The sequence below is a fragment of the Bos mutus genome, chromosome 11 (genome assembly GCF_027580195.1).
Source record: "Bos mutus isolate GX-2022 chromosome 11, NWIPB_WYAK_1.1, whole genome shotgun sequence".
In the NCBI taxonomy this organism is placed as follows: domain Eukaryota; kingdom Metazoa; phylum Chordata; class Mammalia; order Artiodactyla; family Bovidae; genus Bos; species Bos mutus.
In genome coordinates, this window is record NC_091627.1 from 31,674,133 (window position 1) to 31,693,481 (window position 19,349).

The 19,349-nt window shown below is 41.2% G+C and overlaps 1 protein-coding gene across 3 annotated transcripts in view; it reads left to right on the forward strand.

The window, feature by feature from the left end:
* The first annotated feature begins 1,679 nt into the window (after nt 1–1,679).
* UBXN2A (UBX domain protein 2A) overlaps nt 1,680–19,349 on the forward strand; it is a 30,997-nt gene continuing 13,327 nt past the window's right edge. The window contains exons 1-3 of one of the 3 annotated variants that reach the window (XM_070379187.1): nt 1,680–1,904; nt 2,361–2,571; nt 10,225–10,279. In XM_070379187.1, coding sequence (XP_070235288.1) covers nt 10,239–10,279 — 41 coding nt within the window. In that variant the 5' untranslated portion in view covers nt 1,680–1,904; nt 2,361–2,571; nt 10,225–10,238. The remainder of the gene's footprint in view (nt 1,905–2,360; nt 2,572–10,224; nt 10,280–19,349) is intronic. The other 2 variants (XM_070379186.1, XM_070379188.1) reach the window with 2 other exon arrangements.

Here is a 19,349-nt window from a genome sequence, read left to right on the forward strand (position 1 = left end):
CTATGTAACTGATTTTGTAGGTGGTGAGCAGTGGGATCCCCAATGGATAATAGTACTGGCATAATATAGATAAATGGAACAAAAATTTTCTGGGGGGTCACATTGTATGCCATGTGGAACTTCCCTGATAAGGGGGATCAGGGATCAAACCTGTGCCCCCTGCAGTGGAAGAATCTTAACCACTGGACCACCAGGAAAGTCCTAAATGGACCAGAATTTTGAGTCCAGAAATAAACCAACACATCTAGGGTCAGTTGGTTTTTGACCAGGGAAGTGTTCTCTCGTTATCAAATGGTGCTGGGACCAAAAAAAGAAGACAAAGAAGAGGGAAAAGAAGAGGAGGCATCATATAAAGGCCATCCATAGAAAAGTCTCTTTATCCTAAGGAATCAAAGTAACTCCTTACTGGTGGCTTCAACAGACAAGATCCCTGGAGAACAAGTTTGAAAGCTGAACTAACCACAGGATCTCAGAATTGCTCACCTGAAGAAGAGTTCAAAAGATTCGCAGGGTGCCTTTACTTGCATGGGGATGGCAGGGATCTACAGATGAAGCCCAATATCAACTTGAATCCCAACACTAAAAACTTTCAAGTAAAAACAAATAGGCAAATGGAGATTATATTTGAAAGGATTATTCCAACAGGGATGAGGGTGGGATTGGGGGGTGGAGAAACTATAGAAATAAAGCCAGAGGATAAATACAAAGGGAAGAACACTCAATTGTCCCAAAACAACAACAACAAAAAAGTCCTGGATTTAGATAAAGAGAGACTTTATTGGAAAGGATTATTCCAAGAAGAGGAAAAGAAACTACCGCAATGGGGTGTGGTAGCTGAGGCGACAACCATCACTATCAGGGAATGCTATCACGCACTGAGGCCTGCAATTTACCTCCAGAGTTAGACAGAAAAGGGCCCTTCTTTGAGAGGGAGGAGGAACAAAGACTACACAGAACTGGGCATAGGGCCAGGGGGATGGATGGGTGGAGGTGGCAGTTGATCACTCAGCACATCAGGGTGGTTTATGTGGAGGTCAGCCTACTTTTCCGAGTGATGGTGAAGGGGGGATTGTAGGCTGGATCAGGTTGAGAGTGGGTCCAAGTTTTAGGAGCCTGGAGGAAAGAGAGAATCTTAAGTTTGGTCAAAACAAGGTAGCTGGTATTTTGTCCAGATTGTCAGTGGGCACAATCAGTAAAGACAATCAATCATGAGGCAAAGAGAACGGCGATTTGGAGGGTCTATGTCTGACCTTGTCATGGGTAAACAAGGGGACATTCGTGAGTCTGAATAAACCACGTGGGGGAAGTGTGGTTTCTTGCTGTCAGCCCTTCCAGGGACACGAAAGGGTCGTGGGGGGATGGAAGGGGCGGGGAGGGGGTGTTTTTAACCGTCGCTTTCCGGAATCTCGGGTCTCAGGTAAAGTTCAACATGGTCAGAATGCAGGGAAATCTCTCCACAGATTCAATCAGAGGCTGACGAAGTACACAGGTAAGTTGGTGCTGAGTTCTGAGGTGAGCCCACACCTAGCTCCCTGCGTTTTCCGCGCCGAATGAAGAGATAAGAAGCTCAGCGTCCGCAAGAGGAAGGAGGCAGCCGCCATCGGCGCGGGCCACTGGGCGAGCCGAAGCGACCGCCGCCACCAGCCCCGCCCCCGAGCGCGCGCGCTCGGGTCTGCGCAGAGCCAGCCTCGGCGCGTACTCGGCGCCGGGCGACGGTGACCGAGGGAGGCGCGCGCGGTTCCAGCGGCCCGGCCGCCGAGCTCGATTGGGCCTGGGGGCGGCTGTGCTCCTCCTCTGAGGGGCTCCAGCCCGGCGGCGGCGGCGACTGCGGCCCCTGAGCGGACTGAGACCGAGGCCGCGAGGCGACGGCGCGGCGCGGCCCCCTCCAGCGGCCGCACCGGGAGGTGAGTTTCCCGGAGCCGCGCCGCGCTCGGCTGGGTGAGGGGCTGGGCCGGCCGCCGGGCGGGGCCCGGTGGATGGGTTGGATGGCTCTGGCGGAGCCGCCTCGCCCGGTCTTTGTCTCGGTGTCGGAGATCCGGTCCGCGACCCCGAAAGGACGCAGTGGGGCGGCGGGCGGGGCGGACTCGGGGCCCGCGCAGGTGAGGCGCGGCTCCGGGGCCGCCGACTCCGGGCACGCGCCCGGGTGGTTTTCTCGCTCTGCGGGCGCTCGGAAACTTCGAGTTCTCTGTTCTCAAAATGCAGACTCGCAGCGCAGAAATAAAGAGCATGTTTGTGTGGGGTGGACCTTTCTTAGGTAACTTCATTAGTTGGCTCTTGAAACTCACTTTTATTTTGTAGGCTTGATGGTCTCTTTTCCTACTTAATTTCTTTTTTTCCTCTGTGTCCATTTTTATTTGCAGTTTGTTGCTTGTCAGCAATAACGAACGTTAGTGTGGCTTCCAGCGTTGGTTTCTTCGTACTCAATCTGAGATCATTGAAAGTAAAGATAAGAAACTGGCAGCCTCTACTAATGTGGGATTGTAAAATAGGACCGATTGTATAAGCGACGTGAGAATCAAGCTTCCTTATTTTATAGTCGTGGCTCAGGTGTGTTTTGGGACTGTTTATAAGGTAAAGTTAGAGACAGGCACTGCTGATGCTGCTAAGTCGCTTCAGTCGTGTCCGACTCTGTGCGACCCCATAGACGGCAGCCCACCAGGCTCCTCTGTCCATGGGATTTGCCAGGCAGGAGTACTGGAGTGGCTTGCCATTGCCTTCTCCAGAGACAGGCACTGGTGGAATCCAAAAAATGAGTAAGAATTGTGTGCACGACGGAGGGAGTAATTAAGCACACAACAAAAGTGATGCAAGGCAGAAACTACTACGTATTGAGCCCTGACTTTTAGCCCTGCGTGTGGTAAATACTTTACACGAAGACTTTAATTACTGAATATTTAATGCTAATTACTAAGTTTATCATTCAAATGTTTTTAGTACCTATTGTGTGCTGAGTGCTGACGCTATGACAGTGACCATTATAGGTTTGTGCAGTGTCACTGGAGGAGACGAATAATCACGCAAGTAAATGCCTATCAACTTAACTGTCGTTTTTCCGACGCTAAGTCATAATCCGACTCTGCGACCCCATGGACTGCAGCAAGTCAGGCTCCTCCGTCCTCTGCTGTCTCCCAGAGTTTGCTCAAACTCATGTCCTTTGGTTAGATGGTTATCTAACCATCCTCTACCTAGAAAAAAGCTGAAAAGGAAATGTATGGTGTTGTGTGAGCATGTAACCGGGGACTGAAGAAATCAGTTCAAATTTTCCTAGGAATAGGTCATCTTTGAGCTCAGTTATTATGGATAAGTAGGATATTAGGTGAAGGAGACTCCAGTACTGGAACTCTTCGGACCCCCTCCACCCCACACCCCACCCCCGCCTGCAGAAAGGACACCAAAACGGTTTCAAAAGGAGGGAAGAAAGATCCAGGCAAAGGAAATCAGTTCCACAAAGACTTGAGAATGTTTGGGGAACTGAAGATCAGATCAGATCAGTCACTCAGTCGTGTACGACTCTTTGCGACCCCATGAATCGCAGCACGCCAGGCCTCCCTGTCCATCACCAACTCCCGGAGTTCACTCAGACTCATGTCCATCGAGTCAGTGATGCCATCCAGCCATCTCATCCTCTGTCGTCCCCTTCTCCTCCTGCCCCAATCCCTCCCAGCATCAGAGTCTTTTCCAATGAGTCAACTCTTCGCATGAGGTGGCCAAAGTACTGGAGTTTCAGCTTTAGCATCATTCCTTCCAAAGAAATCCCAGGGCTGATCTCCTTCAGAATGGACTGGTTGGATCTCCTTGCAGTCCAAGGGATTCTCAAGAGTCTTCTCCAACACCACAGTTCAAAAGCATCAATTTTTCGGCATTCAGCCTTCTTCACAGTCCAACTCTCACATCCATACATGACCACAGGAAAAACCATAGCCTTGACTAGATGAACCTTTGTGGGCAAAGTAATGTCTCTGCTTTTGAATATGCTATCTAGGTTGGTCATAACTTTCCTTCCAAGGAGTAAGTGTCTTTTAATTTCATGGCTGCAGTCACCATCTGTAGTGATCAGAACAGGTGAATTGAGGGGACTGTGGTTAGTTTGGGCCAGAGAGATGATGTGGGGCCTTTTAAATAATGTTAAGGTTTGGGGACCAGTTTTCTCTTTTCTTTTTTTAAAACCTTTTATACCAAAACTTTCAAACTACTCAAATGTAGTGAGAGAACATTGCAGTTAACTCCTTGTCATGTTATCCAAGGTATTTGGATCTTATTTGAAGAGTAGTGGGAGGTCTTGATGGGTTTTAAGCAGGAAAGTCTCATAATCAAATCTGTATCTTAATCAAAAAGGTCACCCTGACAAAAAAAAAAACAAAACAACAACAGAAAAGAATTCCCTGGCAGTCCAGTGGTTAGGATTCCATACTTTGACTGCTGAGGGCCTGGTTTGATCCCAGTCTGGGAACTAAGATCCCATAAGCTGCGCGTCACTTAAAAAAAAGAGAAATGTTGCCTTGACTCCTGTGTAGAAACTGAATTGGATGGGAACAAGAATGGATGTGGGGAAACCACCTGGAGATGATGGCACTAGGGTTGTGGTTGTGAAGGTAGGGCAAATTCAAAGAGAACATAATTGATCTCTCCTTGTTGTGTTAGTAATTCTATATTCATGTCTTTTGGAGGAATCGTGGAAGGTTTTCTAAAGGAGATTTGAGATGGGTTTTGCAAGGGAAATAACAGTATGGAGCCCATTCTGGAATGAGAATATCTTTGTGTCAAAACAGTAGCTAACTCAGGGATCTGGAGGGTTTTTTTGCAGAAGTTTCACCTTTCTCCTAGGATTTTCTCACTGAAATTACTTTTGTCACTATCATTGTGGTCCTTGTGAGCATATAACTCCCTCCTTAACAATTTTTTCTATTAATAGAAGAGAGCAAAAATGTATGTTCTTCATTACTGGGATTACAGCTAAGCTAAGCTAAAACTTTCCAAAAGATTTCATTTGTTGTTGTTGTTGTTATATATATAATAGTTAATAAACTAGAATTCACAAAATATACAAATAACTGTCTTTTTAGTGTTTGAATCTGATGGCCATAGTTTGATCTTGGCAGCTTAATCCTATTCTGTAGAAGATGTAGCTGAAAGGTGATCCATTGGTTTCTTTTCCCTTGTGCTGAATGACTTTATCCTTAAAGGAGAAACTAGTTTCTGCATAGCATGCCTAGTGGTACAATATCTTGATTCAAATTCATAATCTTAAAAAAAAAAAATAGCCTGTAGTATGTTTTTAAAAATAAGTAAAATTTGTAATACGCATATTTTTCTTTTCAAATTCTAGTGTATACATTAAAAGATGACATTTCTTGGTAGTCTAAATTTATTTTGACTGGATTTTCCTTTTAGTGGATACATTCCAGATAGCTGAGTTTCCTCTGGCTCCTGACTGATTTTATTACTACAGTTGTTGGGAGTAAGTGGAATAATATTTGAGAAGGTGTTTAGTAAACTGTGATATACAATACAAATGTAAGATGGTAGTGGTACTAATTGGAAGTAAACTGAAGCAGAATGAAGGAACTGGTGTTCATCTGTCCATTCTGATGCCCAGCCTCATACTGGTAACTTCGATATTTGTCAGGTGGCTTTTTTATTTTCTACATACAGTATGTACATGACTTAGGTTCTTTCATGTCACATGACTGATGGTTGTAGATGCTCACTCAATGGATATAAAATTTTTACATGGTTCATTTCCATGTTACTAATTTGTGGTAGAAATACCTAAAATAATAGTAACTTTATGTGCATTATAGAATAAGTTTTTTTTTTCCCCCAAAACCATTTATTTATTTATTTGGCTGCATTGGGTCTTAGTTGCAATACGTGGGATCTTCACTGTGGCACAGGGGCTTAGTTGCCCCAGGGCATGTGGGATCTTAGTTCCCTAACTAGGGCTCAAACCCAAGTCCCCTGTATTGGAAGGTGGAGTCTTAACCAGTGGATCACCAGGAAGGTTCCTAGAATGAGTTTTTACTTTGCAATTCTGTGCTGTGTTTGCAATTAGTAATTCAGTATATTTTTTTCCTTGTTAGTCTGTAAACTTCCTGTTAATGGATACTGAGTCTGTCCTTCTACCATTAGTTCTAAACTAGTACCTTGCACACAGCAGTGGGAGGTTCAATAAGTATACAAATGTTTTTTAAAGTTAATCTAGTGAAAAGAAAAGTGAAATTTCGTAGCCATGTTGAAATTAAAACTTTGAGACTAAGTCTGAAGGTGTTTCTTACTATAAGTCCTTGTAACAGAGGTTATAATTGGGGACTGGGAAAAGAGAAAGGAGCATAACACTACTGTAGTCTCGATATTTCTTTTGTTCTCTGAACAACCTTCTTAGGAGGACAATTATCTCCAAGTTACAAGTTAGGCAACTGGTACTTAGAGAAGTTAAGCAACTCTTAAGCTCAAAAATGATGTAGCCAGTATTCCAGCACAGGATAGTTTGAATGCAAGGTCTGTTCTCTTTTGTTCTCATGGAACAAGTAAAACCAATTTATCAATAGCTTAAACTATGAAATGATAAAACATATTAATAATTTGCTAGAGAATAATAACTTATTAGTGGGAAACATAGTGAGATGCTTTAAGGATGGCTCCTCCCTGCTCTGCACTTGGCTAAGCACCTTGGAGGTCTTCCCCGGTAGTTCAGTTCAGTTCAGTCGTTCATCGTGTCCAACTTTTTGCAACCCCATGAATCACAGCACGCCAGGCCTCCCTGTCCGTCACCAACTCCCAGAGTCTACCCAAACCCATGTCCATCCAGTCGATGATGCCATCCAACCGTCTCGTCCTCTGTCATCCCCTTCTCCTCCTTGGTAGAGCAGCTGGTAAAGAAAGTGAAAGTTGCTCATGGTGTCTGACTCTTTGTGACCCCATGGATGATATAGTCCATGGAATTCTTCAGGCCAAAACACTGGAATGGGTAGGCTTTCCCTTCTCCAGCACATCTGCCCAACCCAGGAACCAAACCAGGGTCTCTTGCATTGCAGGCGGATTCAGCTGCATTGCAGCTGGCAAAGAAGCTGACTTTGCTTTATATCAGGTTCTCTCAACATTAGCACTTGACATTTTGGGCAATACTTTCTTGTGGGGACTGTCTTATGCACTGTAGGATTTTCAGCAGCATTCCTGACCTATTAGGAGCACCCTTCATCCCAGTTGTTTTGACAACCCAGAAATGCCTCCAGCCATTGCCAGATGTCTTCTTAGTGGCACTGTTGCCTCCTGGTTGAGACCCACTGCTTTATCTTTATACCATAGTTTCATAAAAACAATACTAATATATAAATGTTTTCTCTTTGAATGCAACTAATTTTTTTAAAAGTAAATACGGGGTTTTATGGGCTTCCTCTGTGGCTCAGTGGTGAAGAATCCACCTGCAATGCAGGAGATGTGGAGACATGACTTAGCTGCTGAACAACAACAAATATTCCTTTGTGTGTATATACTACGTGGTGTTCAGACATTTATCTGTTGGTGGACATCTGGATTGCTTCCATCTCCTGGCTTTTGTGAATAATGCCTCAACCACCAAATTCTTTTCTACACCCACTGCACCATTGTACATTTCCACCAGCAGGGTTCCAGGGCTGTAACCTCTCCACATCCCTGTCAATGCTTACTATTTTTGTTTTATTAAATAATAACTATTCTAATATGTATAAAGTGGTATCTGATTGTAACTAGTGATGTTGAGCATCTTTTTCATGTGCTGATTGGCTGTTCATATATCTTTTGGAGAAATGTCTGTTCACATCCTTTGCCCAGTTTTGAATTGGTTTGTTTTCCCTGCTGTTTTTAAGTTGTATTTTTCTATCATTCACTTGATAGCTGCAAACCTTTGACTGCTTTCCAGAGTTCTGACTAAGTTGTTCCTAACAGTTTCTGCTTATCTTTCAGTGTTTCTGTGGAGATAGGAGCTTGCAACTGCCTGTTCTCTCATTTTGCTGACATCACCCTCGAGTGCATTTTGGGAGTGGGGGTGGGGAGGGTGGTTTACTGGAGTATAATTATTTACAATGTTGTGTTACTGATAGTTTCTGCTGTGCAGCATAGTGAGTCAGTTATATATATGTAACTCTTCTTTCGAGTCTGTTCTCATATAGGTCATTGCAGTATTGAATGGGGTTCCATGTGCTATTCAGTAGGTTCTTATTAGTTACCTGTATTATATGTAGTAGTTTATATATGTCAGCCAAGTTCAATTTTTTAATTTTAAATCTTGGATATATCTAGAATTTATTTTTGTAATGGTGACTCCATATGACTGTTGAGTTTATTTACAAGTCCATCTTTTCCTGATTTTTTTTGTTTGTTTTTAGATCTGTAATAATAGTATGGATTCCTCATGGGTTTTTGTTGTATTCAATGAGTATGATCCATTAGTATCATCATTTACTTTGATGTTCCATTTCCCAGATTGGTCCAGTGGGAGCCTCTTCATGTAGTTTCAGTGTCCTTTTATGTCTTCATCATTCACTGAGCACCATCTTACTTTCTGGAGCAGTATGTTTCAGTTTCATTTGTTCTTTCTCTGCCTGTGTAATCAACATTTTCTCTAAGGAGCCATGATTCCCTTTTTAAGGAAAATTGTATTTAGAAACCACGGTGTGAGTTTTTGGTATACTTATCTAGTGTAACCTTGCTTCCAGTACTTCTCAAAGGGCAGATGGCTTGGATTGTTTTAAGCATTGACTTGTTTATTATTTTAAAAATCAATTTGTTGTTTTTAAAATTTTTTTTTTAATTTATTTCACTTTCACTTTTCACTTTCATGCATTGGAGAAGGAAATGGCAACCCACTCCAGTGTTCTTGCCTGGAGAATCCCAGGGACGGGGTAGCCTGGTGGGCTGCCATCTCTGGGGTCGCACAGAGTCAGACACGACTGAAGCGACTCAGCAGCAGCAGCAGCAGCACCAAGTCTTAGTTGCAGCATGCAGGTTCTTTAGGTGCAGCATACCCTTAGCTGCAGTGTGTCAACTCTGAGTTGTAGCATGTAGAATCTAGTTCCTTGCCTTAGGGTCAAACCTGGGCCCCCTGCATTGGGAGCTTGGAGTGTTAGCCACTGGACTCACCAGAATGCCCATGATTTCTGTGCTTATTTCTTACATCATTTTTGTTGTAAAGGCAAGAATATTGCAGAAAGTTTGGAAAAGAAAGAAATAATCCACAATTTTATTACCTGCCAAAAATAACTATTTTCATTCTTGTTTCTCTCCATTTTTTCATATTCAATTTTTGCTGAAATTTTTATTTCCTATATTTTTCACTTATATGGTATCTTTTTCTTCATAATTATTTTTGAGGGATACATAATATCCCATCAGGGCTTCCCTGGTAGCTCAGCTGGTAAAGAATCCTACTGAAATGCAGGAGACCCCGGTTTGATTCCTAGGTCAAGAAGATCTGCTGGAAAAGGGATAGGCTACCCACTCCAGTATTCTTGGGCTTCCCTGGTGGCTCAGATGGTAAAGAATCCACCTGCAATGTGGGAGACCTGGGTTCAATCCCTGGATTGAGAAGATCCCCTGGAGAAGGGCATGGCAACCCACTCCAGTATTCTTGCCTGGAGAATCCCCAGGGGCAGAGGAACCTGGTGGGCTATAATCCACAGGGTCGCAAAGAGGCAGACATGACTGATGACTAAGCACAGCACAGTGTCCCATCAAGCAACTATATCATGACCACTTACTGCATTTTCAATTTTTCCTGATGAAAAACAGCTGTGGTAGACATATTTTTTGTATATAGCTTACATTGTTGGTCTTTTAAGTTTCCAGAAATCTGGAAGATCAGGGTCAAAAGATATAACATGGTCAGTTTGCTTTCTCCTGAAATTGTGAGAATGAGTTTATACTGATTTCATATTTTGTTACTATTGGAAGTTGAATGAAATGTTTACATTCGCTTTTGTTTGTTATTAAATCAAAAGGTACATTATTTTTCATCATAATATTTACAAAATCTTTCTTTATCAGAAGATTATCCAAATCCTGAATTTACTTTTTACTATTGCTTTACTGTAGGTGAAAGTGACAGCTTTGAGTCTGGTCATTTGTTCTTAAGACCTCTTTAGTGCTATTTTAGGAGTGTATAATAGCTTCAAAAATATTAGTACATATGGGGGAATGAATTTATTTAAAATACTGTATTAAAAACTTTAGCTTTTCCTTTTACAGTAAAACAAAAGAGAATGAAAGAAGTAGATAATCTTGAAAGTATAAAGGAAGAATGGTAAGTTGAGTAATGCATTTTCTTTGTACTATCTTTATTTTTATCACAGTTCACTTATTTAGTATATTTTCATTATGATTATTTGTTAAGTATCTATGAGTAAAGTATTTAAAAGTTGGTATTTTTTGCTGTACTCGCATTAAATGGATTTTTAGTGAAGTTTCTAAATATTTTTGTGATTAGTTTTTTGAAAAGTGTTAAATTTCTTTCTGCTCACATATTATTTCTGTTATGTAACTGAAAAATTAAAGTAACTGTTTACTTCATTAGCCCCTCATGTTATACTGTCTTGGAGTCATAGTGGAAATATAATGACTTTGGAGTCAAATAAACCCAACTTTGAATCTCATCTCTGTCTTCTACTACTTCTCTGGCCTTTGAGCGACTTAGATTCTTTGAGCTTCAATATCTCCTCTAAAAGGGGAGGGGGCATACATAGATATCTGAAAAGTTTTGTGAGAATTAGCCAATTCAAAACACTGAGTATAGTATTAACACGTAGCAGGCACCCAATAAATTGTAGATGTAAAGTTTGTGGTTCTTATTAGTATAGAGTTCTTTATTCTCCCTTATCTGAGATGAAATATTTAGTTTTGTATTACGTTCTTTTTGTCTTAAATATTCAAAGATGTAAGCACCTTTCATTCATAGTCCATTTAAAAAGATAAATAAGTGTTTATATTAACATGTTTTGTGCACACTTTCTATACCAAATATTGTTATTTTTTCACTGGAGGATTTATTATTTCATGTAAATATCTGATCAGTTCAGTTCAGTTGCTCAGTCGTGTCCGACTCTTTACGACCCCATGAATTGCAGCATGCCAGGCCTCCCTGTCCATCACCAGCTCCCAGAGTTCATACAAACTCATGTCCATCAAGAGAGTGATGCCATCCAGCCATGTCATCTTCTGTCATCCCCTTCTCCTCCTGCCCCCAATCCCTCCCAGCATCAGAGTCTTTTCCAATGAGTCAGCTCTTCGCATGAGGTGGCCAAAGTATTGGAGTTTCAGCTTTAGCATCAGTCCTTCCAAGGAACACCCAGGACTGATCTCCTTCAGAATGGACTGGTTGGATCTCCTTGCAGTCCAAGGGACTCTCAAGAGTCTTCTCCAACACCACAGTTCAAAAGCATCAATTCTTCGATGCTCAGCTTTCTTCACAGTCCAACTCTCACATCCATACATTACTACTGGAAAAACCATAGCCTTGACTAGACGGACCTTTGTTGGCAAAGTAATGTCTCTGCTTTTGAATATGCTATCTAGGTTGGTCATAACTTTCCTTCCAACGAGTAAGCATCTTAATTTCATGGCTGCAGTCACCATCTGCAGTGATTTTGGAGCCCCCAAAAATAAAGTCTGACACTGTTTCCACTGTTTCCCCATCTATTTCCCATGAAGTGATGGGACCAGATGCCATGATCTTCGTTTTCTGAATGTTGAGCTTTAAGCCAACTTTTTCACTCTCCTCTTTCACTGTCATCAAGAGGCTTTTTAGTTCCTCACTTTCTGCCATAAGGGTGGTGTCATCTGCATATCTGAGGTTATTGATATTTCTCCCGGCAATCTTGATTCCAGCTTGTGCTTCTTCCAGCCCAGTGTTTCTCATGATGTACTCTGCATAGAAGTTAAATAAGCAGGGTGACAATATACAGCCTTGACGTACTCCTTTTCCTATTTGGAACCAGTCTTGTTCCACGTCCAGTTCTAACTGTTGCTTCCTGACCTGCATTAGGTTTCTCAAGAGGCAGGTTAGGTGGTCTGGTATTCCCATCTCTTTCGTTTATTGTGATCCACACAGTCAAAGGCTTTGGCATAGTCAATAAAGCAGAAATAGATGTTTTTCTGGAACTCTCTTGCTTTTTCCATGATCCAGCGGATGTTGGCAATTTAATCTCTGGTTCCTCTGCCTTTTCTAAAACCAGCTTGAACATCTGGAAGTTCATGGTTCACGTATTCCTGAACCCTGGCTTGGAGAATTTTGAGCATTACTTTAGTAGCATGTGAGATGAGTACAATTGTGCGGTAGTCTGAGTATTCTTTGGCATTGCCTTTCTTTGGGATTGGAATGAAAACTGACCTTTTCCAGTTCTGTGGCCACTGCTGAGTTTTCCAAAGTTGCTGGCATATTGAGTGCAGCACTTTCACAGCATCATCTTTCCAGATTTGAAATAGCTCAACTGGAATTCCATCACCTCTACTAGCTTTGTTTGTAGTGATGCTTTCTAAGGCCCACTTGATTTCACATTCCAGGATGTCTGGCTCTAGGTGAGTGATCACACCATCGTGATTATCTGGGTCGTGAAGATCTTTTTTATACAGTTCTTCTGTGTATTCTTGCCACCTCTTCTTAATATCTTCTGCTTCTGTTAGGCCCATACCATTTCTGTCCTTTATCGAACCCATCTTTGCATGAAATGTTCCCTTGGTATCTCTAATTTTCTTGAAGAGATCTATACTTTTTCCCATTCTGTTGTTTTCCTCTATTTGTTTACATTGATCACTGAGGAAGGCTTTCTTATCCCTCCTTGCTATTCTTTGGAACTCTGCATTCAAATGCTTCTGTCTTTCCTTTTCTCCTTTGTTTTTCGCTTCTCTTCTTTTCACAGCTATTTGTAAGGCCTCCCCAGACAGCCATTTTGCTTTTTTGCATTTCTTTTCCATGGGGATGGTCTTGATCCCTGTCTCCTGTACAATGTCACAAACATCTGTGAAACTCTATCAGATCTAGTCCCTTAAATCTATTTCTCACTTCCACTGAGAACATAATCATACGGGATTTGATTTAGGTCATACCTGAATGGTCTAGTGGTTTTCCCTACTTTCTTCAATTTAAGTCTGAATATGGCAATAAGGAGTTCATGATCTGAGCCACAGTCAGCTCCCGGTCTTGTTTTTGCTGACTGTATAGAGCTTCTCCATCTTTGGCTGCAAAGAATATAATCAATCTGATTTCGGTGTTGGCCATCTGGTGATGTCCATGTGTAGAGTCTTCTCTTGTGTTGTTGGAAGAGGGTATTTGCTATGACCAGTGTGTTCTCTTGGCAAAACTCTATTAGCCTTTGCCCTGCTTCATTCCGTATTCCAAGGCCAAATTTGCCTGTTACTCAAGGTGTTTCTTGACTTCCTACTTTTGCATTCCAGTCCCCTATAATGAAAAGGACATCTTTTTTGGGTGTTAGTTCTAAAAGATCTTGTAGGTCTTAATAGAACCATTCAACTTCAGCTTCTTCAGCGTTACTGGTTGGGGCATAGACTTGGATTACTGTGATATTGAATGGTTTGCCTTGGAAATGAACAGAGATCATTCTGTCTTTTTTGAGATTGCATCCAAGTACTGCATTTCGGACTCTTGTTGACCATGATGGCTACTCCATTTCTCCTAAGGGATTCCTGCCCGCAGTAGTAGATATAATGGTCATCTGAGTTAAATTCACCCGTTCCAGTCCATTTTAGTTCGCTGATTCCTAGAATGTCGACATTCACTCTTGCCATCTCTTGTTTGACCACTTCAATTTGCCTTGATTCATGGACCTGACATTCCAGGTTCCTATGCAGTATTGCTCTTTACAGCATCGGACCTTTTTTCTATCACCAGTCACATCCACAAGTGGGTATTGTTTTTGCTTTGGCTCCATCCCTTCATTCTTTCTGGAGTTATTTCTCCACTGATCTCCAGTAGCATATTGGGCACCTACCAACTTGGGAAGTTCCTCTTTCAGTATCCTATCGTTTCGCCTTTTCATACTCTTCATGGGGTTCTCAAGGCAAGAATACTGAAGTGGTTTGCCATTCCCTTCTCCAGTGGACCACATTCTGTCAGACCTCTCCACCATGACCCGCCCGTCTTGGGTGGCCCCACAAAGCATGGCTTAGTTTCATTGAGTTAGACAAGGCTGTGGTCCTAGTGTGATTAGATTGACTAGTTTTCTGTGATTGTGGTTTCAGTGTGTCTGCCCTCTGATGCCCTCTTGCAACACCTACCGTTTTACTTGCGTTTCTCTTACGTTGGACGTGGGGTATCTCTTTTTGGCTGCTCCAGCAAAGCGCAGCTGCTGCTCCTTACCTTAGATGAGGGGTTATCTCCTCACAACCGCCCCTTCTGACCTTGAACGTGGAGTAGCTTCTCTCGGCCCTCCTGCACCTGGTGGCTCAAACGGTAAAGCGTCTGCCTACAATGCGGGAGACCCGGGTTCAATACCTGGGTCAGGAAGATCTCCTGGAGAAGGGAATGGCAACCCACTCCATATTCTTGCCTCCCCCGCCCCAAAAAAGGGGCTCAAAGAAATATCTGATACTAACTGTAGAATTGTGAGGTTGTGTCAGGAGCCTCTAAAACCACCTCCAACTGTGATGATTGCTTAGAGGAATCACAGGATTCAGCATACAGTCATACTAATGACTACGATTTTGCAAAGAAAGGACATTTTCCATGGGGTGATGTCCAGGGGAAACCAGACATAAGCTCCCAAGAGTCCTCACCCAGTGGATGCAGCAGGACGCATGCTTCATTCCTCCAGTAATAAGTCATGACAGCACATATGAGATGTCTACTAGGGAAGTTCACTGGAAATGAGCCTAGGGCTTATAGTGGGGGCACATATTAAAATTCCAGACTCTCATGAGGAGCGTGAACAAGGCTTTCAAAGAATAGCAGTCATCAGGCCTGCTCTGTTAACGCTTTTCTACACAGAAATAAGTTGAATGATTTTAAAAATTAACTTAGGACCTCTTCTCACAGTTTTATGGAGACATTATTTACATACCATAATACTTTAAATTCATCCATTTAAAGTATACAATTCAGTGGTTTTTAGTACATTTGTAGGATTGTTAAACCAGTCAGTTTTATAACATTTATATCACCCCAGAGAGAACCCCATACCTATTAGCAATCATTACCCATTCTCCTGTGTCCTACCCCTGACAACCACTAATATGTTCTCTGAATCTCTGGATTTGCTTATTCTGGGCATTTCATATATCTGGAATCAGAGAATGTGTGGTCTTTTGTGACTAACTTTGATTTAGCATAATGTTTTCAAGCTTCATAATGTTGTAGCATGTAATCAGTACTTTAAATTTCAGTTCAGTTCAGGAGGCCTGGCGTGCTGCGATTCATGGGGTCGCAAAGAGTCGGACACGACTGAGCGACTGATCTGATCTGATCAGTTGCTCAGTCGTGTCCGACTCTGCGACCCCACAGATTGTAGCAAGCCAGGCCTCCCTATCCATCACCAACTCCCAGAGCTTGCTCAGACTCATGTCCATTGAGTCAGTGATGACATAAACGTTAAATAATTAGTAAGATGTCTATACAAAAAGCTATATTAAGTTTTTGTACTTTTTGTTACTAGAGAAATCCCTAAGACTTCATGACTCTTAGCCAATACAGCTTTGATAATCTAGTTTCAGAGTTACAAAACAGGGTGTTGATAGTTGCATCATAAATGGATAATGACAAGTGAGGGAAAGGATGATAGAGTAGAAAACAAAGATGAAATAAAGTTGTCTGTCTGTATTTTATTTTTAACTAGAGTTTACATTTGGGTCTATTCTTTGTTTTATACAGTTCTATGGAATTTGACAAATGGTGCTAATGTGTGTAATGTTGCATTTTTAATCCCACATACCAGTAGTTAATTGTTGGTATACAAGAAAGCACTGACTCTTGTATATTAAAATTTATGTCCTGCAACTTTGCTACAACTGCTTATTGTTCCAAGAGTTTTTTGTTGTTGTTGATTCTTTTGGATTTTCTATGTAAATCCTTTCTGTGTAAGTCTTGTTATCTGCAAACAAAGACAATTTTGCTTCCTTTCTGATCTGTGTATTTTTTTGTTTCCTTTCTTTGTCTTACTGGTTTAGCTAGGGTTTCCAACATGGCATTGAAGAGGAGTGGTGAAAAGGGGCATCCTTGTTTTGGTCCTAATCTTAGGAGAAAAGCATCTTGTTTCTCATCACTAAGTATGACATTAGGTTGAGAGAGTTCCTCTGTATTCCTAATTTGCTGAGTTTTTAATCATGAATAGGTGTTCTGTTGATATGATCATATGAATTTTCTTTAGTATGTCAATGTGGTGGATTACATTAATTGATTTTCTAATGTTGAACCAGTCTTCAGTTCAGTTCAGTTCAGTCGCTCAGTCGTGTCCGACTCTTTGTGACCCCATGAATCACAGCACGCCAGGCCTCCCTATCCATCACCAACTCCTGGAGTTCACTCAAACTCACATCCATCGAGTTGGTGATGCCATCCAGCCATCTCATCCTCTGTCGTCCCCTTCTCCTCCTGCCCCAATCCCTCCCAGCATCCGAGTCTTTTTCCAATGAGTCAACTCTTCGCATGAGGTGGCCAAAGTATTGGAGTTTCAGCTTTAGCATCATTCCTTCCAAAGAAATCCCAGGGCTGATCTCCTTCAGAATGGACTGGTTGGATCTCCTTGCAGTCCTGCTTGGTTGTGGTGTACAATTTTACGTATTATTGGATTCAAAATGCTAGTATTTTATTGAGGATTTTGCATTTATACTTGAGAGTTTTTCCTATAGTTTTCTTTTCTTGTAATGTCTTTATCTGGTTCTACTATTTAGGTAATGCTGTCATCATAGAATGAGTTAGAAGTATTCCCTTCTGCTTTTATTTTCTGTGAGAGATTGTAGAGAACTGGTATCAGTTCTTCTTCAAGTGTTTGATAGAACTCACCAGCGAAGTCATCTGTGCCTGGTGCTTTCTGTTTTGGAAGATTATCATTTACTGATTTTTTTTTTCTTTTTGCCACGCTGAAATTCCCTGATTCAATTTCTTTATCACATGTAAGCCTATTCATATTCTCTATTCCCCCTCATGTGAGTTTTGGTAGATTGTGCTTTTCAAGGAATTGATCCATTTGCTCTAATTTAATCTAATTTGTAGGTGTGCATCTCCAACACATTGTACTCTGAACCTCTTAAAAGCCTAGATTAGGGAATTCCATGGCATTGCAGTGATTAGGACTCTGCTCTCACTGCCAAAGGCCCAGGTTCAGTCTGAATTCAGTTTCAGATCTGTGAACTAAGATCCTATAAGCCATGTGTTATGGCCAAAAAAAGAAAAAAAAAAAAAAAAAAAACACACACACAAACAACAATAAAAAAGCCTAAACTATTTGTTATTCATCTGTGTGTCTTGCCCACCCAGCATAGTAGGTAGTCAATAAATGTTTGGATGACTTGGGTTAAAGGACTTGTAAAACTTCAGCTACACTGGATGCTCAGGTTTATTTGCTTTGTACCTAGTAATTAACTATACACTGCTTTCTGAACAGAAGGAACAAATACCAAAAAGCATAAAGTGGTTGAAAAGATATTATTGTCTAATATTTGAGAGCTTACTGTGTGCCAACATGTGTACTAGTATGCACAGTACTATATACCAGGTGTAAATAAGCCTCTAAGTGCATCACATTTAATCTTGACAACAACCCTGTTAGATAGGTAGTGATACTAAGACATCATATAGATTGTCTTAAGAGTATTTATAAAGAGAATTACCTAGAAGAGTAATTCCTAAAAGAATATACCTAAATTGAAACATTGCCCGTAAGAGACAATCTAGCACAGTGATTAAGAGTAGGGACATTAGAGGCCTGAGTTCAGTTTCCAGCTCTGCCTCCAATAGCTGCCTCCAGTAGCTGCCTCCAGTAGCTGCCTCCAATGGCTTTGTCATTGTGGGCAAATTGCTTAAGCTTTTTCTTTATCTATTAGGTGAGGATAAAATCAATATGTGCCTTTTAGGTCAACATGAAGATTGAATGAGATAACGTGTGTAAAGTACTTAGAATAGTTCCTATCATTTATTGATAAATGCTTAATAAATATTAGCTATTAACAGAGGCTTTATAATGCATCATGGCTAGGAGCATAGACTTGGAAGATAGATTAACAGAGTTCGAATTCTGTTTCTGCCACTTACTAGCTGTGTAACGTCTAACATGTAACTTAATCTCTTAACATGTTAACCTCTTCATGACTCATTTCCTTGTCTGTAAAATGCAGATAAGAGTAGCTGCCTTGTAGATCCTACACAGTGTAAGAGCTGTAAAAGTGTTATCATTTATGAAACCTGAGAAGTTATATCTCAGTACATTTATAAATTTTCTATGTGCTTTAGAAGTTTTTGTCAAACAAAATCTTAGGTGATATTTCTTATATGACAAAATATAAACACAGATGCATACACAGACGAATGGTAGTTGGGGTGGGCAGAAAAGGATGGAGGAAGGTGGTCAAAAGGCACAGCCTTCCAGTTATAAATATTCGTAAGTCATGGGATGTCACGTGCGTTATGGCAACTGTAGTTAATCATAATGTATTGCATATTTACTAAGAGTAAATCTTAAAAGTTCTCATCACAAGGAGAAAAATTCTGTTGCTGTGCATAGTGATGGATGTTAACTATGAATTAAGACTTGCTGTGATGATCATTCTGCAGAATATACAAACATTGAATCATTACGCTATATTTCTGAACCTAAAATAATGTTATATGTCAGTTATATCTCAATTTACTAAGAAAGAAAAAAACCCAGTAGAGTATTAAACCACTACAAATGAAAGTCTTGAGTGGGAAATTTTATTCTGAAGTGCACAAAGGGGCAAAGCTATGATTATGACTGTTCTTCACACATTATCACCTTTCATTTCAAGAGTGCTCTCTGTTACCAAAAATACACAGTAACTCCTGTTAAAGCCATTTTGAGACCTTTACAAAGAACATATATTTTTTTCACTTTGGACCGGTAGTTTTTCCACATGGCAAGATGTACCCATCCCACCCCCAGGGGTCCTCTGGCATTGTCTGAAGGTGTTTTTTATTATAAAACTGGAATGTAGAGGGATGTGCTCGCTACTGCTCACAGACACTGCTGAACCTCCTACAATGGATGGGCCAGCTAGCTCAACAAAGAATTATCTCTCCCCAAGTGTCAATGGACTGAAGTTGAGAAAGCTCTGCTCTGGACCAAAAGGGTTAATGCCTTTTTCCCAAGGGTATATATCTACTATCTTAATTTGAAATAGGATCTCTGACT